The following is a 27,445-nucleotide window of genomic DNA, read 5'->3' on the forward strand; positions in this document are numbered from 1 at the left end:
TTGTGTTCTATTTGTATTTAACTTCATTTTGAACTAGTACAAACACTTAATCATCATAAATCCCTAAAGAGAATTTTCTTGCATTTTATTCTTCCATAATATAATGTTTGTTTTAATTACCTGTCAAAAGAAGACTATTTTATGCTCAGTGGTATATGATAACATTAGAACTATAGGAGATAATTGAATATATGTATTTTTTTGTCTTCTGTAAATATTATGGAACCCTTAGCATATATCACTCTCATTGCTGGCAATGAGACATATGCCATTCATGATCCTGAGCTGATCTTCTTAGTGTTGCATATTACTAGTTATAAGCACTTTTTATTTATGTATGTAGCAGAAAATTGTTTCTAAGAATAAGATAGGGTTCATGTTTTAATATTTTTGGTTTATTGCGTTACACAAGTTGTAGAAACTGATTGAGCCTCAGATGTTTCATTATTTCAAAGTAGATATTAAAATTGTTGCTCTTTCATTCCACAAAAAGCCTCTGACCTCTCTGCCTCTTTTCTGACCTGCATTGTAGCTTCCTGACCGTTCCATGGGTTTTAGCCAATTTCTTTTAAGTCATTAGAAATAACCTAATTTGTTAAATAATAGATTTATCATAACTAATCTGTGTTTTCAAGGTAAGACAATTACTTTAAACCAACTGATAATTTTTTAAGACTGGATTTTTTTTAATATATAAAGGAATATGCACTGATGTTTTACTGTAAAGGGGGAAAGGCTGTTTTAACAATGGTATGAGTATCAGCTACCACAAGAAAAGCATTTTAGACTCCTTGGGTGTCTTCCACAGTAATGTTTTCCTTAGAAAAACATGATAGTGTTAAATATTTCTTTGCCATAATTTCATGATGAATTATTTTGGTATGTCTATTTGTTGGTTTAAAGAAAAAACAAAAATAGAGATTTTATTGCACTCAGTACATTTTTTATAAAGATTTTTACAATAGAAGAGAAGCAGAATTTTGGGGATGGGTATAGATTTTACTAATTGCTACTTTATAGTAAATCAGAAGTTTTGAAGTATCAATTTACAGTCTTTCCCAACTTATTAAGGGAAAACTTTTTCCCTATTTAAAACATGATTTTTGTCAACAGGTTTATTTATAGTTACCAGCTGAGAAAAATACATTTAGTACAAAATACTCAAAGGAAAAATCAGTAGGTTTATACCTTTATAAACCCAATGAAATAAGCTACAGATTCAGGAAGAAATTATTTAAAATAATGTACTAACTGTTAATTAAGATACATGTTTCACGTATTTTTTCCTGATTAAATTTATAGTTATATTTTGGAAGTGTTTTTAAAACTGTATTAAAATGTGACCTGCATTACAAACTTCAGTTTCCTGCCAATATATTTGATTTCAAAGGCCTGTTTGTTCAATGTTTGGTCATCCTTTTGTTTGTTTCATTATTAAGAAATCTCTAGTAAGATTTATTAAAGTACTTTCAAGAAGGGAAAACATCTCCATATTTCAGTATTTTAGAATTATTTACAATTCAGTTTGAAGGGTTCCAACTAAATACTACAGATTAATTATTCATTTATTTTCATTTTCTTCCTCTCCTAACATCTCAATAAAGTGTAACCACACTATAACAAATGAAACAAGAAAGAAGAAATCAGAGCATAAGAGAGTACAGTAAATTTTAGGAAAACAAAATGCAGGTAAAGGTTGATTTAGCAGAGCCAGAAACAAGGAAACTAATCTGAGTGCCTGCAAAAGGTAATGCAGTGAGAAAGAAGCTAGTATGCTTTGCAATGTCTGGAAACAGTGTTCAGTACCTGGGGAAACCAGGTACTCATATTCAGAGATGGTGCTTGGGGGCATAAAAAGAGATTGGTTGCAAGTCTGTTTATAGACTATCTTTCTGTACTGTTAACTTAAGTCAAATGACCATTTTTTATCCTTCAACCTTGAAAAGCAGGATGCCAGAGGTTAATAATCTTAAGAAGCTAAACCAGAAGATCATAAGATTTATAGGATACCAGGGATAACAGAAGGCTTGGATAACATGTAGGGTTGAAAATACAGATTAAGTGGAAACATGCATTCTGAATATGGGCTCTCTAAGACGTTCCCAGAATGCTGGCCATTCGGTATTTCGGTATACGCTTCTCCACCAGGATTGATTTTTTTCTTTTTTTAAGAAACTAATTGGCCCAGAAAAAAGATCTCCAGACACTCACTTTTGGTTGTGACTTGATAAGAATCCTGCTTGGGACAGAAGGGTACAGAATATTGACACCCCAAATATGCCACTTTGGCATGCGGGTTATTTCAAATTGAAGACAATCAAGGCCCAACAGACTTAGAGCTGTTTACCTTCCCTTACCAGGAAGAGAGCTGTTAAAGATGACTTTTCATATCAGAAATTTATCTGCATGGCATGGCAAACATGTTTACCAAACATCCGCTCTTCTTGTCTTCCTGTGATTTGTCCTCCTTCCCTTTGAAGCCCTTGACCTCTGCCCCCTTCTCCTTATCCTTAGCTCAGGACAGCATGTAAGCCTCAATTGCCTGACTGTCTTTAGATCTCGTGTCTTTGGGGCTCCCGTACATATGAAATTTGTCTTTCCTGTTCATCTGTCTTATGTCAACTTAAATATTAGGCCAATCAAAGAACCTAGAACGGAAGAAGGGGAAAGCTTTCTACCCCTACACTGTCAATTCGTTTGTCTTTATAGATTTGTCACTGGCAATTGAAGGAATGAAATTTAGGCAATGCTTATCAATGGCTGCTAAAATCATTTTTTAATGAAACAAGCAGATACCACGTGTGCTCCTTAAAGGAAGGATATCATCACCTATGAAATACACTTAACAAAAAAAGAACCTAAATCTTGTCAAGCACCTAGGTTTAATTACTAATAGACAGGAACACAGGGACACAATCAACAGAATCCAGACAGTGGAAAACTCTACAGGAGAAACTGCCAGATTTTTGTCAAATAAACTGGAAGGATGAAAAAAAAAAAAAGAAGCAGATGGAAAATGGGGGAATACTATGGATTAAAAGAAAATCAACCAGGTACAACATATGGACCTTATTTGGACAAATTGTAAAAACAAACAAAAAAATTGGAGAAATTTGAATCCTCAGTGGATATTTGAAATTGAGCATTTACTAACTTTTTGAGGTGAGAGAATGGTAATGATTATGCTTTTAAAAGAATTCTTAGACATATTGGAATAATTCAGATAGAATTTTTTTAAACAAGAACCAAAAAAGTCTATGAAGTCACAGTTCAACATAAATTTCAATGTGACATGATTTTGAGCAATTGGTAGAGTTTAAGAAAAGAAAATTTGATCCTAATGTTTGGAAGTTTATCTTCTGGGGTTGAAGATTTAGTAGCATAAAATTACACCTCTTCTCCAGGCCCAGTCTTATTACTTGGTCATTTTCAAGAAATAATACTGTATTTCAATCTTTAAAGTTCTTTAGACAATTATGAAAACTTGCAGCTATAGATTAGAATGTAAATCTTATAAACCTTTACCTTTTTAAAGAAATGGTACACTAGAGCCTGAAAGAGCGAAGGATGAGAAAAGGTGAGAGAAGTGACATATGCTAAATTTCTCATCTCAAATAGTTGAGAATCAATCTGTTCCAAATTCATGGATCAACAAATATGAATTTTAAAACATTTAAAATTATAAAGTTAGCTGCCAGAAAATTAGAAATAATAGTGCTCATTTAACATCCTTTACTATTTAAAATTTCTAATGTCATACATGAATTATTTTTCTAATACATTTTAAATATTTAAAATTTTAATTTTAAACTTGGAATTAAATCATTAAATCCTTGGGAGCAGATACTTAATCTTACGTTTTTCTGTTTCTCCTCAATCGCTTACCTACATAACGCTAATATCGAATGTACTTATTTTTGAATGTGCAGTATCATTACATGCTTAATACTGAATTCCTTAATGGTATTTTGTTTCTAAACAATCTTGGCTCTAGAAAAGATTTTTGGAATAGTCTGAGGTAATCATTTTAGACGAGGAAACTGAGGTCCCCAAAGAAGAAACCGCCACCTGGGAAAGTTGAGATGAGTTTTCCACTACATGTCCTGCCTTCTAAATGCAATCTCTGAAAATCCTTTTGGAAGGAAACCAATCAACCGGACTTTTTCTGGAAACGGGTAAGTGGCCGCAAAGGGGTGGGGGGTGGGGGGTGGGGTGCTCCACGCCAGCGCATGCGCAGGGCCACTTCCGCATGGCGCGCCTGCGTGAGAACCTTCTACGGTCGGCTCCCTGCCGCTGAGTGGCCGCTTCCACCCGGTGGGTTTTGCGCTGCGCGCCGGCGAGGCGGAGCCTGCGGGACAAGATGGAGCTCCTGCAGGTCCTGAAGCGCGGGCTGCAGCAGGTCAGCGGCCACGGCGGCCTCCGCGGCTACCTACGGATTTTGTTCAGGTAGGCGGTCAGAGCCATGATCTTGCCTCTGGAGCTGGACTTGCGTTGGCTGGGTTTTTGGAAAGGGGCCCCGGCTTGGGTCACCTTGGAGAATCCGCAACTCTTGTCAAGGACGACCGGCCAGTCTCTGCCCAGTTTCCTCCGGGCCGAAGTCTGGCCAGGGGTATCCCGGAGACAGGACCAAAGCAGGCGCTAGAGTCAGCTGTGACATGGATTGTCCCCTTGCCCTACTTCTTGGAGAGTACATTGCCCAACATTCACTGTGTGACCTTGGGAAACTTTTCCCCCTTCGCTGGCCTTCACTTTCCTCCCCCCGTACAGTGAGGCGTTGAACGAAGTGATCGTAATGGTCCCATAATGGTACATTCAGAAAGTCGGACGAGCAGCATCGTCCACAGAAACCTAGTTGGAGACCCAGAGCCGAATGAAAGAGCCAGGATATATTTGTATCATTTTAAGGAGATGAAATACTTCAGCTTGCAGATTTTCTGAAGGTTTTTGCTAACTCCAGAGCCCCGTGGCCTAGGCATAGTAGGTAAAAGTAGTCTAGTAATTTGAAGATATTGCATCTATATATTTAGTGGACTTTAGGCACATCATTAGGGTCAGTTTATGTTTTCTCGTGCTGTCATGGTACTGGGACATGGTACTGGGATTATCTAGAGCTCTTACTTGAAAGCTGATTCATCGACAGTGGGATTCTCCGTGAACCTGGGGATGAAGGCTAGAAGTATACAATCAGTAACTACCCAGCGTCTCCTCATTTTTCTAGGTGATGAGGCTGCCTTTGTTTGTGAAAGTTGGTGTTCTCTGTTTATGTTTGTGTTTTGAACAAAGAATAATTCTAAAATGTTTTCTTTTCGACATTCACAGGGCCAATGATGTGAGGGTTGGTACATTAGTGGGGGAAGACAAATATGGAAACAAATACTATGAAGACAACAAGCAGTTTTTTGGTGAGTGCAGTATTTTTGGTATGAATGATGGGAGTGAGATTGGGATTTGATTTGACACTGTTTTCCACAGTGTACAAGAAACTTCTATAAAGTATTTGTAAAACGTGAAGAACTCAGTAGGAAAAAAAACAAGATAATTCACAGGAAAAGAAAGCTGAATGACCAATAAAGGCCTGAAAAGATGCTCATCCTCACTTGTAATTACAGAAATGCAGCTCAATAAACAGTGTTGTCTTTTGTCACCTGTCAAATTTTGACGTATTTCCCAATCTAATAAATCATGTGGGAAGTGCTATAGTAGTATATGGGTTAATACAGTCTTTTTGGAGGACAGTTGGTAAATTTTGTTAGTTTACATTACACATATCTTTTGTCCTAGCACTTCCACTTCTGAGAACTCACCTTCAAATATTCTTGCAAAACAAAGACACCCATTGCAGCATTGTTTTAGTAGTAAATTCTAAAAGCAATTTCTAAAAGTGTGTATTGGACACTGATTGTACATTTTTAGAATACTTTGTTGTTATTAAGAATGATATAAACCTATACGTTTTATATAGAAAGATATCAAAGATGTGTGTAACATGAAAAGCTCCAGTTGCAGAACAATGTCTGATATCCTTACAGGGAGAAAATGCATGCTTTTTGTGTGCATATTAAATTTTGGAAGGAACTGCAAGAAACTTAGAGGTAGTATCAGATGGTGGGGGTTGAACATTCTGTCTGCTACTTTATGACTTTGTAACTTTGAAGTTTACCTAATTAACATCTCTAAGCCTCAGTTTCCTCATCTATAAAGTAGGTGTAATAATAGTAATATTTGCCATATAAAGTTGTATAAAAACTAGATGAAAAGTAAATGGGAGGAGCTTATCCTAATGTAGGGCTTCTCAACCTCGACTCTGTTAACACTATGGGCCAGATAATTCTTTGTGGAGAGGGGCTAGTCTACAAATCCGTGGCATCTCCCCACCGGTTGCCGGAAACACCTCACCTCTGCAGTTGTGACAACCAAAAGTGTCTCCCAATGTTGCCAGATGTCCCTTGGGGAGCAAAATTGCCCTATGTTGAGAATCACTGGCCTAACACTTGGCACATAAATACTTAATAAATATCAGTACCACTGTTGTTATTATCGTTACCTTCTTGAACTGCTGAATTTTTTTACCATGTGCATTTGTTACTTTTATAATAATAAAAAAAAATCTTTCAATTGAGATTAAAAGTATCCAAGAGGGGAAACAAAGGAGTCTTCATCCAGGGGAAAAACGTGTAATGTGAAATAATAATGACCTATGAGTGCTATGTGCATGCTAAACACGTGTAACATACATTATCTCATATTTAACATCTTTTGGAGATAGGCACTTAATTCCCCCCGCCACCATTTTACTGATGAAGAAACTGAGTTATTGAGCTTAATAATATTTTTTGGAAATATGTAAACCATGTGTCCATGTGTGATTGCATTGGATGCAAGTTTGTTTACAAGAGGTAAATAATATCTTAACACTCTATAACCATATTTTTTTAATACCTACAGAAATCATAGAGTTTTAGACCTGGGAGAGATTTTAAGAGATTATCTAAAAACTTGTTTTATAGAGAAAGAAACTGAAGCCCAAGAAAATGTCTTATCTGAAAGGAACTTAATTAAGTAACAGAACTAGGTAGTGGCAGAGCCCTGGGCCAATATTCTTTCTACTTACCACTTTATTGTTACAAACTAGTATAACATTAAGCTTTCTTCATTTTCTCCCCTTCTTTTTCTTCTTTCCTTCTTTCCTCACGTTGGAAATATCTTTCTTTTTGCCAATATAAAAAATGATGTATGAGGGGAAGGGTATAGCTCAAGTGGTAGGGTGCATGCTTAGCATGCATGCAGTCCTGGGTTCAATCCCCAGAACCTCCTCTAAAAGTAAACAAACAAACAAACAAACCTAATCTCACCCCCCAAAAAAACTTTAAAAAAAGATATATGTTGTAAAAACATTAAAATTTAGTGTATGAAGTGAAAAATGAAAGCTCCCAACTCTCATAATTCTACCCCTCTTTTAGTAGTTTAAAATATATTTTAAATATTCTTTAATGAATTATAAACATTCTTTTTTTATTTCAAGGAATTATGTAATGCATACTGTTTGTAAATCGATATATCTTTACTTAAAAATCGTGGGCCATTTTTCCATATTAGCCAGTTGGATGTATCTACAGCATTCTTTTTTGTTTGAACATTTGTTTGTGTTTTCTTATTTAAAACATTTTTTTTCACAGCATTCTTTTTAATAGCAACACAGTATGGAAGAACTATAATTTTTTCAAACATTCTCCTTTTTTTGTTTTTGCTTAAGCACACCAACTTTTTTTTTTAATTGAAGTATAGTCAGCTTATAGTGTGTCAATTTCTGGTGTACAGCATAATGTTTCAGTCATACATATACATAGATAAAAAATACTCTTTTCCATTATAGGTTACTATAAGATATTGAATGTAGTTCCCTGTGCTATACAGAAGAAATTTGTTGTTTATCTATTTTATATATAGTAGTTAGTACTTGCAAATCTCAAACTCCCAATTTATCCTTTCCTACCCCTTTCCCGCCCGGTAACCATAAGTTTGTTTACTATGTCTGTGAGTCTGTCAGACACTCTACTTTTGATAGACATTTACATACATAGCCTTCAACTTTTTGCTACTAGAAACAATGCTGCAGTGAACTTGCTTGTAATTACATCCACATTCACTTGTTTAAATATTCTAAGAGTAAATTCCTGGAAGTGGAATTGTTGAGTCTGAGTATGCACATTTAAAATTCATATATATATGTATATATGGCGAGATTGTTAAAGCCCAGCTCTGTTGTTACGGCCTAACTATGAAACCTTTCCCAAGTTTCCTCTATCTGCCTTCATTTTCACCTGCCTTGTAGAATTATAGTTTACTTTTAGTTATTTATTCTCAGGATTGATTTCTCTAATAGAAGAAACAAATCCTGATCGAAATCTATATTTCTTTAATAAATTCATATTTAAGTAGTCAATATTTGTTGATTGTATATTTACCTAGGAAAACTCTGTAAAGGAAATGCAGATTACTTTTTGCTTATTGGCTTGAAATCCATTACAGGGATGAATTCAGTATTCCCTATTAGGGGGTGAGGGCAGTGAGGAAGAGATGGGAGGAATTAATGCTTATTATGCATTTATGTGACTGATACTGAGCTAAGTATATGTGTGATACTTAATTTTCATAGCAACTTTAAGATATAAATATAATCATCCACTTTTACTAGATAAAGAAACTGAGGCTCATAAAACTTGCCTAATATCCCGTAGTAATATTTGACAGTCTTCATTGGAATCTAGTCTTTGCCTAACTTAAAGACCCAGTAGAAACAATTTTGTAAATTGTGCTCAAGGTCTTAACTATTTCACAGAAATTTGTTAAATAAAGAATGCAGCTATAGTATTTTGATGGCATGAACTGTTCTACTTATCTACCATCATATATAATCTTTTCTTATTATGTAATAATCACCAGTTTCCAAAAGGATCTCTGGTGGTTATTTTACAATATTTACATGGAAACGTATAATTCAAGTATGATTGCTGTGAATACATTTCTCCTGTTCCAGTCTCAGGAGGAGCTCTGTCTCTCCTGAATACTCTGAAAGGCTGGGAACATTCCCCTTTCCTTCCCTCCCAGTACTTTCTTGGCAGGGGAGCTGGGGGAGAAGCAAGTGTCCTCCTATGGGAAAGGCCTGAGCTGAGCCCTACCCACAAAGGGAGCCTCAGTCCCCATACAGGCTGTTGATAAAAGTGTGCCATATACTCTCTGGAGTTTGCCTTCAGTAATATACCCAGGCCTCTAGTTCTATAACATTTCTCTATGTAAGAGCACAAAGAAGTCTTTTCTTAATAAAAAGGTTGTATTCTTTGATATTTGCAGTTATGCTTTTTTTAAAAGGTTGTCTTTGTTTCCTCACATCTTTCTAAAGTAGACGTTGATCTCTCCATCCAGGCCGTCACCGATGGGTTATATATACCACTGAAATGAATGGCAAAAACACATTCTGGGATGTGGACGGAAGCATGGTGCCCCCTGAATGGTAAGCTAAGTCAACATTTTATTTTATTTGACTTGGCAGTATGTGTTTCATTACACAAATATTTGTTGAACGTCTATTTATTCTTAAAACAGTCAGTGGTTTTCTGAAAGCATCTGTCCCAGTTACGATGGCTGCTTGCCTAGTGACCCTAAAACTTAGCTTAAAACAACAAGTATTTGTCTCATAGTTTTTGTGGGTCAGGAGTTCAGGCAAGACACAGTAGGGATGACTTATCTATGCTTCAGGATGTCCAAGGCTTCAAGTGGAAGATTCAAAGGCTGGACACTGGAATCAGCTGAGGGTGTGTTCACTCAGGGTCTGGCAGTTGATGCTGGCTGTTAGCTGGGGGCATAGCTGGCGTGTTGGATTAGAATACCCTGGGGTAACCTGAGCCTCCTCAGGTAAATACTCTGAGAGAGAGTGCCAGGCTAACCATGTTGCCTCATCCAGCTTAGTCTTGGAAATCATCTAGTATCGAGTCTGCATTCCACTGGTCAAGGCAATTAGAAAACTCTGCCCGTGTTTAACAGGAGAGGCATAGACTGTCCCTTGATGAGACGTGTCAACATCATATTATACGTTGGAATATATAATGGTGTGGCTGTCTTTGAGGAAAAAACAGTATGCTTACAGTATCACCTGGCCATAGTGAAGAGAAAGGCAAAAAGAACTCTGGCTCTAATCTTATTTGGCTGTTTGACTTTAAGCAAATTCATTAACCTCTCTGGAGCTTGGATTTCTCATCTGTAAAATGAGAGACCCCAAGTTCATTAGGTCTCTAAAAACTATGATTTTTAATATGCCTATTTTGAAATGAAATTTTAAATGCTCTTACTTGAATTGCCAAATTTTGAGTAAAATACTTCAGAACCAAGTACTTACATTCATTTCAGAGGTTGCTGGTTGCTATACATTTAAACTCTAGAGATACCTTACAAGTTGGTCTAGAAATTTTCAGAAAAAAACCCTAAAAATTACCAGCAGGTTAACTGTGATATTTTATTTTAGTTGAATTTGGCCATCAGAAATAGTTTTGAACTCTATTGAGTAGAAACTGAGATAATCTCAGAGTATTCACTCATTCTAAAGACTCAGAAATCCAGGCATGTATCATAAGTGAGTGAAGTGCAGATGTGGGACAGTTGCGGGTATTGGGGACTATGATGAATTGAAAAGCACCGACTCTTGTCAAAGAGGGCAGCAGCTGCATTCACTCTGTCCAGTTCCATCAGGTGAGAATTCAGCCAAGGGTTTCTAGATGATTTTTTAAGAGAAAGTGGAAATCTGTATTTCTTTGTGAGAGTTCTTATTTTTTAAATGTTTATTTTAAAGATATTTGTCAATTTAAATACAGCACGATCCAGGAAATGGAAATATTCTATAGCTGTGCTGTCTAATAGGGTAGCCACTAGCCACACGTGGCCCAGAACATGTTTGAAATGTGGCTAATGCAACTAAGGAAGTGCATTTATTTCATTTAAATTGAGGCCACTTGATTAGACAGAATAGCTTTTTTTTTTTTTTAAATATCGTGTGAGCTAAATAAAATATGTTTGTTAAGATTTCACCTATATCCAGTTTTCAACCTCTGGTCCACTACTTGGATAGTTAGGAGCATTGACTCATGTCAGTGATGTGGTATGAAGACCACGATATTGGATTTATGTCTCTAATAAACCTCACTGGCTCTTAACATGAGAAAGTAGCACTGATGCTACATTTGAGGCTGGATGTCTGTGCTCTGGTTCATGGGAAATAGTAACCTGTGGTTCTGTTAAAGTTTAAGGAGCTATGATTTTAGGTTTGGAACTTTAGGTTTGCCTTCTCTAAAGGATCGTTCTATGTGTCAGGGGCACTATTTGAGACCAAGATCTCAAAGTGGAGTGTTGCTTTAGGAGATGAGGTGTCCTTCTAGTTTTTATTTGGTTGTTTTTTCAGGTGGGGTTGGTTTGGGGAGGATGTGGAAGGCATGTAGGCTGTCTTGTTCAGATTGATGGCCATCTTCAAAGCACCCATCTAACATCGGTGCTCAAGGTCTCTGTTGGGGGAGATTGGGAGGGGGTACTAATTTAAATTATGTGGAATGAAACACATTTGAATTTATTTTAAAAATCTGAAATGATAAAAGTACTAGTCGGCCAAGCAAGTTCTTTTATATATAACATCTGAGATCACATGAAAAAGCTGAAATGTGTGAAAGATAACATTACCCTAGCAGGTGCCTGAGGGCAGTTGAGAACACAAAGCTGAGTTTCTTTGTGGAGTGGAGCCTCCTAAGATCTGAGTACCTTTGATGACCCTTGTTTGTAAGGGAAGCTTGTGATGAGTCTTTGTAGGGAGAAATAGTTTGGATAAGTTCAGCTGTTTGTTTCTCAGAACCCCCTTTGCTGAGTGCAATACATTGTGGAATTCTAATGTTACCTTTGATTTGATCCATGAATAAATTTGAAGTTGGACTGACTTATCTTTTGTTAGAGAGCCAGGTATTATCTTACATACAGAGTAATGAATTACAATTTGTTATCTTTATTCATTCAAATAACTGTTGCGTACCTACCAGGTGCCAAGAACTATTGTGGGCACTGGGGATACGGCAAGTGAGTAAAACAAAGTCCTTGCTCTCTTGAGAGGAAGCAGAAAAACAAATATGTTATATATTTTAGGCAACAATAAATGCAAGGAAGTTGACGCTCATAAAGGAGTAAAGAGTAATGGGAGGGTCAGGTGGCTGTTTTATACAGGGGTCAGGGAAGGCTTCTTTGAGGAAGTGACATTTGAAGGGGAAGGTGAGGGGTGGGAAGTGAGGAGCTCTAGGCAGCAGGAACCACAGGTGCAAAAGCCCTTTGTGTTCGAAATGCATTGCTTGTACTCAAAGAATAGCAATATGGCCAGCTTGGCTGGAATGGAATGGAATGGGTGAGGAGAAGAAAATGGAAACGAGGCAGGAGAAACAGCTAAGGCATTGATCATGTAGATCTTGTAAGGTGTGGATAAATCCTTTGACTTTTTTCCTAAAGTTCCAATTTGTAAGTTACTGGAAGGTAAGGTAGGATATGATCCGTTTTACATCTAAAAACAAAAATTGGGAACAATCCCAAATTTTCTGAAATGTTACAAGTATTTGAATCAGTTCAAAGTAAATTGCCAAAACAATGTTATATCACAACTGAACACTTTAGTGTGTAATTCCTATAAATAACAGCATTCTCCTGCATAACCAAAATATGGCCGTCAGTTAGGAAATTAATAATGATACACTGCTACTGTATAATCTTCAGACCCTGTTCAAGTTTCATCAGTTGTCCTAATAATGTCCTTTATAGCAAGAGAATTTAGTCTTGCATTTCATGTAGATCTCATTTTTCTCTAGTCTCTTTCACACTGGATTGGTTCCTCAGTTTTTCCTCAATTTTTATGATCTTGACAATTTGGAAAATTACAGACCAGTTTTGTTGTAGAATGTCCCTCCTTGTGGGTTTGTCCAGTGTTTCCCCATGACTAGATTCAGGCTGTGCATCTTTGGCAAGAATGTCACAGAAGCAATGTCAGATTCTTCCTGTTGCACGCTATTAAATGGCATCTGATCTTGATTTGTCTCATTACTGAAAACTTCTATCACTTGATTAGGGTGTGTCTGCCAGATATCTCCATTCTAAAGTTATTCATTTTCCCTTTGCAATTAATTAGCATTTTGTGGGAGATACTTTGAGTTATGTAACTACCCAATTACTTATCAAACTTTTATTTATTTTTATCAGTATGAACTGTTATTTCAACTAGTGGGTTATAAACCATTACTCTAATCGGTCCTTTTATTGCTCAAATTGAACTCAGTTTGACCAGTGGGAACCCATTCATCTGCATCTGGAGTCCTTTTGAAATGTTCTCATCATTCTTGGAACACTTTTCTTGCTTTCTGACAAAAGATATTCCAGGTTCATCTTATATTTTCCCTGATCACCCATGGAAACAGCCATTTTTCTGAGGAGGCCTATGGGTTTTTTTGTTTTTTTTTTTTTGTCTTGCTTGCTGTTTTTCAGTGGAGAGTGGTATTTAGAAGCTAAGATCCATGTGCAAGATGTGCTTCTTGCTGTTGGGGTGTCAGTGCTCCAAGGCCACCTCAGTGGACAAGCTCGGAAAGTCCTCTAATGATTTCATGTGTATGGATATGTGTGTGTGTGTCTACATTTCTGTATCTCTTTTATCTTTTTTTCTCTCTATATATTAAAAACTGTAAGTCCACAGCAAGGCCACTGAATCCAGTCCAACACCGCAGGTTATATTCTGGTTTTCTCCCTTTTCGTATTTATATCTGTTTTGATTTTAATAGAGTTACTTATTTGATGAATTCCACTATACGTAACTGAGTTCCCATTGCTGTCTTCCCATCTCCCCACCACTGGACTCCCTCCTTACCCTCCTTTACCTCCAACAACCTACACCAGGTTGCCACCCTCCCTCCCTGTGTGGACACCCTGCTCTCCCCGTGCAGACTGACACCTTACTGGGCTGCTGCCACACTCCTCCTCTGCCATCCCCATCCCCATGCCAAGCACAAATGGATGCCTACCTTGCTTAGCCCCACCTGATGGCTTTAGGACTCTGATTTAAATTTTTAAAGCATCTCTGTGAATAGAGGAAGGAAGCCTTATGGAAGTGGGCCAGTCACTTAGGAAGCTGTTCGTATAGTTGACTAGGCCGGAGGTGATTGAGGTTGGATGAGCTGCTAGTGGTATAGGTAGTGAGATTTGGAATTGTATCAGTTACCTACCTCTGTGTAGCAGATTTTGCAAATTTAGTTTGAAATAATAAACGTCATCTCACAATTTCCATAGGTAAGGAATTTGAGTCAGCTTAGCTGGATGCCTCTGGCTTAGAATTTCTCACAAGGCTACAGTGAAGATATCGTCTGGGGCTGTAGTCATCTCGGGGTTTGAATTAGGAAGTATCTGCTGCCAAACTCATTCACATGGCTGTAGACAGACCTCAGATTTGCTTCCGAGCACACTCATGTGGGCCTTTCCACAAGGCAACCTCATGACATGGCAGCTGGCTTTCCCAGAGTTACAGTCTGAGAACGAATGAAAGAGAAGGCCCTAGATGGGAGCCACAGTCTTCCTAATCTCAGAAGTGACATCCCACACTTCTGCTCTTTTCTGTTTGTTAGGAGTGAGTGGTTAGAACTAGCCCACACTCAGGGAGACGGGATCACACAAGGGTGTGAATACTAGGAGGATGTGATCGCTGGAGGCCACTTTAGAGGCTGCCTGCCAAGGGGGTATATTTTGGAGTAAGATGGAGTCAACAGGATTTGCTGATGGATTGGATTTTGAGAGAAAAAGGTGACTTCAGGATTTTCGGCCTGAACTAGTGGTCTGTTTACTGAGAAGAGAAAGCAGGTAGGACAGGGGAAGCAGAGTTGAAAAGGGTGATCAAGAGTTCTAGCCAAGATGCCAGTTGGACAACCAAGTGGGGATGGTGGGTAGACGGTTGAAAACACTAGTCTGGAGGTCAGAATAGAGGTTGGCACTTGGAAATAGAACTTCGAGTGATATTATCTAGTGCAGTATGCAGTTTCACTAATTATGGGTAAATGGGTTAAGAGAATCTGATCTTCAGTTAACTAGCTCTGTTACTCTGGAAACCAGATTAGATTGTATCAACCATATTGCTGGATAAAACTGACCCTTGATTGGTGAATTGCATCTACATTGAGAGGATTTATAAATGCTTGATGAGTTAGCTATGTTTGGGCTTCCCTGATTTGCTGCTCTTAAAATGTATGTCCCTTTTGGGAGTGGGAATCCTGAAGCTGTGCCTATGGAGCTGTTGCTATTAGAGATACTAGCTTTTGTGGGCATGAAGTTTTTAAGTCAGGGCAGCTCCTGCCACCAGCCTGGTATGGCTCGCATCTCCCTTGAGCCTGTGCTGTGTCATCCTGGGAGTCAAAGAAAATAGCTCCTGGATGGCTAGGTGAGCTGTTACCTGCACTAACTACTGCAGAGACTCCTGATGAGAGGAACACCTGATGCTGCTCAGCTGGCAAGCTGTGGTTCCTGTCCTCTGTCCTTCTGAGTTGTCTGGTGCCCAGTGTGGCCCATGATGGTCTGTGAGTCTGTTCTATAACTATGTGGTCTCACCTGGAGAAGGATTTCCCTTCAGAGACATCAGCGGTTTTGATAGAATCAAGAATATCATTAATGTCCATGAATGACTGAAAAATTGTGCTCAACAGTGGAATTTGACACAACATTGTAAAATGATTATAAATCAATAAAAAATGTTAAAAAAAGAGAATATCATTAATAAACATTTGTTGCTCACTTAATGTTCCCTAATCTTGTGGGAACACTAGAAATCTTGTGGGAAAATGAGTTCATTTTGCCTGTCTTGTTGCAAGGCTTTCATTTTCTTTGAATCTATCAGCAGTCAGTAAAACTCTTAAGTTTAGCAGTAGATCGACAAAAGGTATACATGGTGATGCAAATTCTGGGATGGGCCGTGGAGCTACTCATACCTTGAAAATAATAAATGTATTGCCTAGAACCTAGCACAGTACCCAGGTTATAGATAGTTCATTCATTCAGCAAATAGTTATTGAGCATCCCACTGTATGTCAGGCAATGGTTGGTTTATACATTCATAGTGGTGAACAAAATACTTAGTCCTTGCTCTTTGGGAGTTTATAGTCACTTAATGAATACTGGCTGGTAGACTAATACTGCACTATAACTTAAAGTCTGTAATTTTTCTTTGTTATGGTACCTTCCTGAGATTTTAATTTCTTCTTTAACTTGATTGTTCTTTTGTTTGTTTTTGGGTGGAGGAGGTAATGAGGTGTTTTGTTTTGTTTTTTTAATGGTGGTATTGGAGATTGAACCCAAGACCCCTGCGTGCTAAGCACACATTCTACCACTGAGCTGTACCTCCCCTCCTTTCTTTAACTTGATTGAATGGAATGCTCAAAGTATTTCAGTAGATTACAAATACTGTCTTATACCACTTTTGATTGCCCTCAGTTTTATCTTTATGTTAGCTAATTGGCACCATCTATACAGTAGTGCACAATAATCTTTATTTTCATTTTTATGATAGTAAACCAAGTAAGTAATCAGTATCTGCATGAAATTTGACAAGATAAAATGTTGTTATGGGTAGAAAGGTAGAAAGGTTGGGCTATTTTATGCATAATAGTATGAAATTACTCTTTTCACTTACATCAGAAGACACAGATGTTTCTTTTATGGTTTGAAGTATTAGAACTCTGAAATCCTTTGAACCAAGTTTTTAAAAAAAGAGAAAAACCATGGCTTGCCTAGATTTTTCTTTACTGTGTATATATTTTTTTCCCACTTGGTGGCAGCGTCTGTTCATTTTAAGTAATATGTCTTTTATTCCTCCCTGTAATGCACTGGTCTCTCCTCCTTGTGTATTGGCTTTTTCTTATTAAAATAATGATTAAATTACTCAAGTAATACACTCTTAAAAATTATAGCATATGTTTAAAAGATTTCTTTTTTAACAAAATGATTTTCTCCTTGAAGATTTTTCCAGTGCCATGGTGAAATAAAATGTTTTTCTCTTGTAAGGTTAATATATTTAGAATACTTAACATCATTATGGCCAGCTTTTTTTTTTTTTTGGTTGACATAAGATGTTCTAGAAGCCTCTGTAGAGAAGTAAAGTGATAGGTAAGGGTGATTTCCTGAGGTGATAAAGAAGAATCAAGGATGATTCTTAGGTTTTGGATCTGAGATAGCTGATGATACCGTTCATTCAGATGGGGAGACTGGGAGAAGGGTAGGTTGTGAGGGTGGAAGGTAGAAATCAAAAGCCTCCTTTGGGTTTAGTAAGTATGCAACACCTGTTGGAAATCCTAGTGAACAGATTTGTCAAGTAAACAGCAGGATGTATGAATCTGGAGCTTAGGGGAGAGGTCAAGCCAGCAAAGAATGAGAAGTAACTAGCAAAGTAAGAGGAAAGGCAAAAGAGATTAGCATTTCAACAAACATGGGAAGTCTAGCTGTACTGATTTTTGCTGAGAGGTTAAGTAAGATGAGTACAGAAAAGCGTTCATGTTGACTTGGCGATACAAACTTCATTGAATCTAAATGGAATCTAGTTTTGAAAAAAATTTGGAGGGATCAGAAAAATTTCAAAGAATCTGTCAGTGGGCAGGGATAATCCACATACCCTCCTAAGAGACAACCACTGTCAATATTTGGCATACTTCCTTGATCCTTTTAGATAAATTTTTACGTAGTTGTATTCATAATCATATTCAGTTTTACTTCCTGTTTTTTCTCTCAATAATATAAGCAATTTGCCATGTTATTAAAACAATCCTAATCATTAAAATATTTTTTCTGATTATAAAAATGTACAATTGTTATAGAAAACTTAGAAAATCCAGAGAAATACAATGTACAAACAAAAATAAATTCTAATTCCTTGGCCTAGAAGAAATAGACACTACTAACATTTTGTTCATTGATTCAACAAATAGTTAAAGATCTGCTTTCAAGTAGAGGAAGAAATGTTTTTAAAGGATCACAGTGTGGAGAACAGGTTGTAGTTTATTGGTCGCACCTTCAACAGAAGGTTTGTGATTGTAAATAACTATATGTGGATATGTGCGTATACGTACGTATTTGTTTATTACATACAGTATTTTGTTTTCCTACTCCCCTCACTCTCACAGATGTTTTCTCCATATCACTTGATATTCTACTTGACAGTTTGTTTAGTGTCTGAGGGACTTTGTATGTAGAAAAGATTAATGGCATTTTGAGTTTAAAATTAATATTCTGTTTATACAGTTACAAATTTTAAAACTTAGTTGTTCTTAAGCTTTGAGGTTCCATTTATAAATAGGGCAACAAGATTAGTAAATTTTGCATAAAAATAAAGAACAGTTATATTCTCTTGTTCTTTGGTGAATGTTTGGTAAGGATTACCTTCTCCTAAACAGTTATCTCCATTTGCAAGTTTAGTTAATTGCATCCCTTTAAGCATTTTAGGGCACATTTATAAATGTAATATATTTGATTTTTTAAAAATATCTTCAAATGCCCAATGTAGGTAGATTAACAAGCCTATCAAGCAAAATGTTCCGAAGCCCTTAAATGACTCTTATTTACTCAAGCCAAAAATTTCAGGGTCCTTCTTAAAACTCTTTCTCTAATAACCAGTCTATCAGCAGGCTCTTTCTGCTTTACTTTATGACTGTATCCCACATCTGATCACTACCTCTGTGACCCCAGTCTAATTACAGTAATCTCTTACCTGGACTTCTACTAAAACCTCCCAACTGGTCTCCTTACATTCTTGCAGTACACTAGTATTCTCCACATAGTAAGTGATTAGAGTGATTATTTTAAACTGTAACTCAGGTAACATCAGACCCCTGCCCAGAACTCTCCATTGGCTTTCCCATCATGGTGAGAATTAAAACCCCAACTCCTTACATGATCTGCAAGGCCTTATGTGCTCCTGGCCCTGCCAGGTCTGTACACTGCTGGGTTCACTGCACTGCCGACTCTGGACTTAGTAGCCACACTGGCCTTCTTGCTTTTCCTTGAGCAATAAGCACACTTTGTACTAGCTGTTTTCCCCAGATGTTGCCTGGCTCACGCCATCACTTTGTTCAGGTGGCTGTTTCAGTGGCTCCCCAGACTGCCCTAGCTATAAGAGCCCTTTTCCCTCACACCGTTTCCCTTTCCCCTGCTCTAGTTTGTATCGTGGTTGTGCTTATCTATGCCTTGCATTTGTTACGTATTTAATTTATTGTTTCTCCAACTACCATGCTTCTTGGTAAATATTTTGTTCACTATTGTGTTGCTAATGCCTAAAACAGCATCTAGCACATTATAGTTGCTCAATAAATATTTGTTTAATGAATGTGGATATACTATTTTACTGGAAACAACTGTTATTTTGCTTTTGGGTTACAATAATTTTCTTTGCTGCTTCTAGCTGATCCAAAAATGGTTTGTCTGTTACTCCTTTTATAGCTTTTTAGGAATTTGAGCTAGATTTACCTCTGAATTCCATTCTAACTTCTACTTGTACTTTCAAATGTGTTGTCACACTGAATCATGTTATAGTCTTTAAAATATGATTTTCCTAAATAAATTGCCATCTCAACACCAGAGAAGATTGTCTTCTTCCTCTTGATGTACCTGCCTAATCTATACGTTTTCAGATAGTAGGTATTGTATAAAATACTCTTTGAGCTGAATTGAAATGACTGTTACTCAGTACAGTGGGTTCCAAGTTTCACAGATCCTTTCTAATGTTTATTTTCTGCTCCAGAAAATCAGAGTATTAAGAGGCTGTTCTAAGAAACTATAAACTGTATGTTTAAGTAGATATTCTTATGTTACAGAATGTTACTTTATAACCTTTCTCTGTTAAAAATGTGTTAATTTTAAGGAGAAGACAGGATTATTTTGATTTTTAAAATTCAACATTTGTTTAACACATTTTATTTACTTTTCAGTGCTTCTGATTCTAACATTTTGCAAAGATAAGTTGTTGGAAAATTTCATACCTATGGTGTGGAAATAAACTGTGTATTACTCTTGGTGATCAAGGAACTACTCTTGATCCCAATATCCATAATAAATTTTCACTATGTTGACAGGTTATCAGTGTCTAGTATATGCTAGAGATAGTGATATGTGGAAAATTTTGAGGTTTCTAGATTAAAAAGTAGTTTGAACTTTTTCTGTGTAACTGTAGTGAATGACATGCTTTGGAATTGACGTAGAAAAAATTCCATTAAGGTAGACTAAGAAAAACAGTCTATCTGCCACTAAAACATTTAATTCTTTAAAGAGAGTGGTTTTTTTTTTTTTTTAAGAAATGGCTTAAAGTGGGATGAAATGGGGTTAGAAATAGACAACCTACTTTTAGTCCCAAATGACAGATGATTAGGGCAGGATTTAAAAAACATCTCTAGTTGTTTCAGATTAGAAGGGTTTCTCTTTTTAATAGCTTTCTTTCATCTTATATAGAAGTACATGTTTACTACAGAAAATAACAAAGCAAATAAAAGTGATTATTATCCTGCCACATAGAGACAAACCACTATTAGGTTTTTGTTATATATTCTTCCCATCTTCTCTTTTCCTATGCATATGTAAACTTTGTTTTGGGTTTTTTTTTTTAAATTGAAGTATAGTTGATTTACAGTGTTGTGTTAATTTCTGGTGTACAGCATAGTGATTCAGTTATATATATATATTCTTTTTCATTATAGGTTATTACAAGATATTGAATATAGTTCCCTGTGCTATACAGTAGGACCTTGTTGTTTATCTATTTTGTATATAATAGCTTGTATCTGATAATCCCAAACACCTGATTTCTCTCTCCCCTGCTTTCCCTTTGGTAATCATAAATTTGTTTTCTATGTCTGTGAGTCTGTTTCTGTTTTGTAAATAAGTTCATTTGTATCATTTTTTTAGATTCCACATATGAGTGATATCATATATTTGTCTTTGACTCACTTCACTTAGTATGCATCCATGTTGCTGCAAATAGCATTATTTCATTCTTTTTTACGGCCGAGTAATATTCCATTATATATACCACAACTTTTATCTAGTCATCTGCCGATGGACATTTAGGTGGTTTTCATGTTTTGGATATTGTAAGTGGTGCTGCTATGAATATCGGGGTACATGCTTCTTTTTAAATTATAGTTTTCTTCAGATACATGCCCAGGAGTGGGATTGCTAGATCATATGGTAAGTCTATTTTTAGTTTTTTAAAGGAATCGCCACACTGTTTTCCATGGTGGTTGCACTAAATTACATTCCTACCAACAGTGTAGGAGTGTTCTGTTTTCTCCACACCTTCTCCAGCATTTGTTGTTTGTGGGCTTTTTATATTGGCCATTCTGACTGGTGTGAGGTGATACCTCATTGTAATTTTGGTTTGCATTTCTCTGATAATTAATGATATTGAGCATCTTCTCATGTGCCTGTTGACCATCTATATATCTTTGGAGAAAGGTCAATGTAGGTATTCTGCCCATTTTTTGGATTGGATTGTTTGTTTTTTTGTTACTGAGTTATATTAGCTGTTTGTGTATTCTGGAAGTTAAGCCCTTGTCAGTTGCATTGTTTGCAAATTCCGTAGGTTGTCTTTTCATTTTATTTATGGTTTCCTTTACTGTGCAAAAACATACAAGTTTGATTAGGTCCCATTTGTTTATTTTTGCTTTTATTTCTGTTGCCTTGGGAGACTGACCTAAGAAAACATTGCTATGATTTCTGTCAGAGAATATTTTACTAAAGTGAGTATAGAGGGAACATATCTCAGCATAATAAAGACTATTTATGACAAACCCACAGCCAGCGTAACACTCAACAGTGAAAAGCTGAAAGCCTTCCTGCTAAAATCTGGAACAAGACAGTGATATCCACTCTCACCACTTCTGTTCAACATAATATTGAAAGTCCTAGCCACAGCAATCAGAAAAGAAAAAAAGGGATCCATACTGGAAGGGAAGAGGTAAAATTGTCACCAAGTGCAGATGATAGGATACTATAAATACAGAAAACTCTACAGACTCTACACAAAAACTACTAGAACTGATAAATGAATTCAACAAAGTAGCAGGATACAGGATTAACATACAGAAATCCATTGCATATCTTTATATTAACAATGAAATATCAGAAAAAGAAAGTTTAAAAAAAATCCGTTTCAAAATCACATCAAAAAAAAAAATGCTTAAGAATAAACCTGACCAAGGATGTGAAAGACTTATACACCGAGAACTATAAAACACTGATAAAGGACATTAAAGATGGTTTAAAGAAATGGAAAGCTATCTCATGCTCTTGGATTGGAAGAATTAATATTGTTAAAATGGCCATAGTGCCCAAAGCTACTACAGTTTTAATGTGATCCCTATCAAATTACCCAGGACATTTTTCACAGAACTAGAACAGATAATCTTGAAATTTATATGGAATCACTAAAGATCCAGAGTTGCCAAAGCAAGACTTAGGAAAAAGAACAAAATTGGAGGCCTAACCCTCCCAGACTTCAGACAATACTACAGAGCTACAGTAATCAAAACAGCATGGTATTGGCACACACACAAAAGACATATAGCTCCATGGAACAGGATAGAGAGCCCAGAAGTAAACCCACACACCTATGGTCAATTAATCTTCAACAAAGGAGGCAAGAATATAAAATGGAGAAAAGACCATCTCTTCAGCAAGTGGTGTTGGAAAAGCTGGAGAACCACATGTAAATCAGTGAAGTTGGAACACTCTCTCACATCATCCACAAAAATAAACTCAAAATGGCTTAAAGACTTTGTTTTTGTTTTTAATGTATGTGGACTTTTTGAAGATGTAGCCAGGGTTTGAATTCTAGCTTTACTATGGTGGGCAAGTTATTTAAACTCTTGGAGCTCTAGTTTCCTCATTTATTAAATTGGGATAATAACATCTGTCTCATAGAGTTGTTTTAAGGATTAAATGAGTTAATATTTGTAAAGTGTTTAGAACAGTGCCTGTGACTTATAAATGCTATCTAGTATCATTAAGTACATAACCTGCTTTTCAAACTTAACATATGGTGAGCATTTTCTCAAGTCATAAAAAATTCTCTAACATAATTTTTAATGAGGCTTTAGTCCTCTGTCATATGGATATGCCCTGAGATATGTAAGTATTCCCTATATTATTCCCTATATTATTCTTGGTTTTATTCTTTCCATGTTTTCACTGTTATAAATAAAGCTGTGGTCAGCATCCTTGTATGTAAGCATTTATCCACACATCTTATTTCCTTAGGGCAAATTCCTACAGGTAAAATTGCTGCATCCAGGAGTGTACGTGCTGTGGTACCTACTGTCAAATAGCCCTCAGTTTACACTCTAAGGATAAATACATTCAGCTGTATGTGACTGTTGTCTTCTCTATAACTTCACCAATACTGGTATTATATTATTTTTAAAAATTTTTGCTAATTTAGCTAGTAATATGTTACATCTTGTTTTAATTTGCATTTCCTTGATTAAACTTTTTTTTGTTGTTTGCTGCTTTTATTTTTTCCTTTTATGACTTATCTTTAACTTCTTTTATCTATTTTTCAATTGGGTGTTTGATTTTTTTCTTTCTGATTTGTAATGATAGATAAACTGCTTTTCTGTATGTTACAAGTATTTTCCCCTTTTTTATTTTTTAATCTTGTTTGCAAAGTTTTAGGACGTAAATTAGTTTTTATGTAGTAAAATTATCATTTTTTCTTTATGGCTTTTTGCCTTTGATATTAAAAGCTTAAATAGTCCTTCATAGTCTGTGAATATCAGTGTATCTTAAGGATATAAATATTCTCCCATTTGTATCTGAGCACTGTTAATCTGTCTGTAATTATTCTGATATATGGCTTGGAAAATCTAATTTTTTTCAAAAAAATTAATTATCTTAGCATAATTTGTTAAGAAATGTTTACTTTCCCCAGTAGTTTAAAAGGCCAGCCTTACCTTATATATCCTTGTCTGGGGAATTTCATTCTGTTTTATTATTGTGCTTTTGTACCAAAATTTTTGTATCAATTTTTATGCCATTCTAATGTCTATGGCTTTAATATCTAGTAATGCCAGTCTTCCTGATAGTTGTAAGTTTTCATGACTTTCTTAAGATAGACTTTCATCTGATCCTTAGAATTATAATTGTCAAGCCCTATTTGGATTTTGGTTCAGATTACATTTAATTAAAAATAATCATTACTGAGCTAACAGAGTTTGAATTGGCTATCTTGTAATGAACTGTCTTTGTTTTTTAAATTTGTTAAATTTATCAATCCTATCCTGGGGTTAGATGGATCTCAGGATTTTGGCAGATACTTAGATGCTATCATAATCCCAACCCAGTTTTCATCTATTAATTGTATTTATGTTTCTGATTGAAAACTTCTCTTCAGCCATTGGAAAGCTGTGTTCAAGCCTTAGCTCTGTGATTCACATGCTGTGGGACCTTGGGAAAATCATTTCAATTCTGTTTCCTCGTTTTAAAAATATGAATACTTAGATTAGTCCTAAATAAGTGACTGAGTGATATGCATGAGAATATTTTCATAAACTAAAGTAGGATAGGGTAATAATAGTTTTAGCATAATGAATATTTTTACCTCAAAAAACAATCTGGAGGGTTTTTTAGTCTTTCATATTTATTTTTTGAAAATTTGAAAACTCTTTGGCATTTCTAGGCTCAGTGTTATTAAGTGAAAATACCTGAAAAATGAACATTTAAGTCAGAAGCCTGCCTTGATTCCCAAAATTAATAATGTGAACTGTCTAAAGAGAAGATTCAAAACCGCCTGTGTTTTTGTTATTATTGGCTATTATTTGTTAATGTTTTATTTCCGGGAATTTTCTGAAAGGGAAAATTAAACTTTAAAATTTTTCTTATTAATATCTATCTTAAAGACTGTTTTCATTCACAATGATTTTTTAAAATCTACTTTATATGGTATATATTTTTATTTCTTAAATTTCCTGTTGTGCTCTTTTATTCTTTCTTCACAAATCCCCCATTTTGTATTTTGAATGGCTGACAACCTCAAACTTAAGCGGAATAGTATATTTTCAAATAAGGGGAAAGTCTTCTTTCCCTGTTCCTTTGCACACTTTTTCTTCATATACAACTGAAAATTGAATCCTCCACTTACGGGATTTATTTGCAACTGTGATTTAATATCTTGCTTTCCAGTTATTTTGACACACTAGAATATGTTGGAGTACTGAATTTTTCCCGAAGTGTAATATATTTTCATTGTAAATATTTATCTCTTTTGTGTTTATAACTTTTGCTTTTCTGCCAGTCTCCTTATTTGTAGTGAGACTTCACTGACTTTATCATCAAGTGTAACTAATTTCATATCCTGTCCTGTAAGATAATAACAGTGATAAAAAATGGAAATGGATCTAATGCCAGCCCATAGAGTTTTCTAGACTAGTTAGTCCATTGACATCTTTAGTTAATTGGAATAAAAATGACCCAACTGAAAACCTATTTTGCAAAAACTCTTTGTTGTGGAAATCTAAAAGGTATTGTTTCTTTAGCCTTTATTTAATAATATAATTTTAACAGAAGGATTATATTAGCCTAGAGGACTATAAACATTTTCTTGTTCCTCATAATTTCTTATTCTACCATAATGAGCATAAATTACCATTTACTCATTTAGTGACTCTAGCCAGTAGCCTTACTGGAGGAACATGTTCAGATTTTATGTGTTGTGGTAAAAAATACCTTTTAGCTTTCTTGAGAATTTTAATTTTTCCATGAGCTCTCAGTTAAGTTACTGAATAGGCATATAAGAGCTTTGGACTATGGTTCCTTAAATATCATTGCAACTTTCAGGAGTCTTGGCAGCAAGTATTTGAATAAAAATTTTCATTAGTTACTTAAGCTGACTCAACAAGATAAAAGTTAAATATTTCTGCCATGCCGTAAGCTTACATAAAGCCCCTTGATAAGTTACAGACTTGATTTTGACAGCTAATCCTTCCTTCGAGTGGCTAGTAGAGCCTGTCTCACCACCAGCGTCTCACCGGGTTTCAGAGCTCATATTAATAGTCATGGTTTATTGTTTCAGGTTATTTTCACTAATTCCCAGTTTCTTTTGAAGGATGTAAGAGAGAAACCAGTCCAGCGGGTACAGACTTCTTCATTCTTCATTGTATTAGCTGATCATGATATGATTATCTTTAGACACAAATATAGCAACAATAGTACTTTATCTCTATTCTTACTGGTTTTAGCCAGTTACCTAGCCATATATATGTATATGTTATAATCAATAGTTTCAGAATTTAATTAACAGCAGTTTTTCTTTCTTAGAAATACAGTGTGTCTTAAAATTGACAGTGTCCTAGATTAGATGAAATATAGTAATCATAATAGCAGTAACTAACATTTGTTGAGTACCTACTATGCATAGGAATTTTTCTAGGTGCTTTACGTGTATTATCTCACTTAATCCTTATACTATCCTTCGTAAGAATGTTCAGATGAAAAAAACTAAGGCATAGAAAAGTTCAGCTGATTGGTGATGGAACTGAGATTTGAGCTGAAGCAGCATAGTAGCTCCAGAGTTGCCCTCTTAACCCTCGTCCCACTACACTGTGCTGCCTCTTCATAACTGTCCTTTTGTCCCTCTTTAAGGCATCGTTGGCTTCACTGCATGACTGATGATCCTCCGACAACAAAACCACCTACTGCTCGTAAATTCATTTGGACAAACCATAAATTCAACGTGACTGGCACTCCACAACAATATGTACCTTATTCCACAACTAGAAAGAAGATTCAGGAGTGGGTCCCACCTTCAACACCTTACAAATAAAGACAATTAAAAACATTTTAAACATGTAAAATGTGAGGCTTGACATGTAATTGTACTTTTACTGCTTACTATTAACGTCATTAAAATTGTTTGATTAAGCCATGTCTTTTGTACCTTTTTGCCCTTACCTTTGTAATTTATCTACTGCAAAATAGAAGCTTACAAACATGGGTAATTAAAGTTGATTTCTGTTGGGGTGGCTGCCTGGTTTACAGTCCCCCTCGCCCTCGTGGTTGTGTCTGTGCTTGGTGACCCTGCCTCACTGCCATAGCCGATTGATGGGGGAAGACCTAACACTGAACTGAGCCAAACATATGTTTTCATGGGAATTTGAAACTTGAATGGAGAGGATAAGAGACATCAGAGCTGGGTGGCTTTTATGGTAGCTCTCTTTGGAGACCGTTATCAGAGATTTCCTGTTTCTTGAGTTTTGGTTCTTTCACAGTTTATTTGGATCTGTGAACTATCACAAGATCCATTGCAATATATTTTTTAAATTTCTTTAAGCTAATTAAGGTCACTGATTTTGTTGTTGTTGTTGTTGCTTGCAAA

General features: G+C 35.9%; 1 protein-coding gene across 1 annotated transcript; it reads left to right on the forward strand.

Annotated features, from left to right (window-relative positions):
- The first annotated feature begins 4,275 nt into the window (after window positions 1–4,275).
- NDUFA12 (NADH:ubiquinone oxidoreductase subunit A12) lies at window positions 4,276–26,995 on the forward strand. Its single transcript, XM_006197906.3, has 4 exons — window positions 4,276–4,446; window positions 5,320–5,402; window positions 9,424–9,511; window positions 26,713–26,995. The coding sequence occupies exons 1-4, from the start codon at window positions 4,361–4,363 to the stop codon at window positions 26,891–26,893; spliced, it is 438 nt and encodes a 145-aa protein (XP_006197968.1). The 5' UTR covers window positions 4,276–4,360; the 3' UTR covers window positions 26,894–26,995.
- The last annotated feature ends 450 nt before the right edge of the window (window positions 26,996–27,445 follow it).

Source organism: Vicugna pacos, chromosome 12, assembly GCF_048564905.1.
Source record: "Vicugna pacos chromosome 12, VicPac4, whole genome shotgun sequence".
NCBI lineage: Eukaryota > Metazoa > Chordata > Mammalia > Artiodactyla > Camelidae > Vicugna > Vicugna pacos.

Coding starts and splice junctions, on each gene's coding strand:
- NDUFA12 (XM_006197906.3), top strand. CDS start 4,361: ATGGAGCTCCTGCAGGTCCTGAAGCGCGGGCTGCAGCAGGTCAGCGGC. Junction 4,447..5,319: donor TACCTACGGATTTTGTTCAG/GTAGGCGGTCAG, acceptor CGACATTCACAG/GGCCAATGATGTGAGGGTTG. Junction 9,512..26,712: donor AGCATGGTGCCCCCTGAATG/GTAAGCTAAGTC, acceptor TCCCTCTTTAAG/GCATCGTTGGCTTCACTGCA.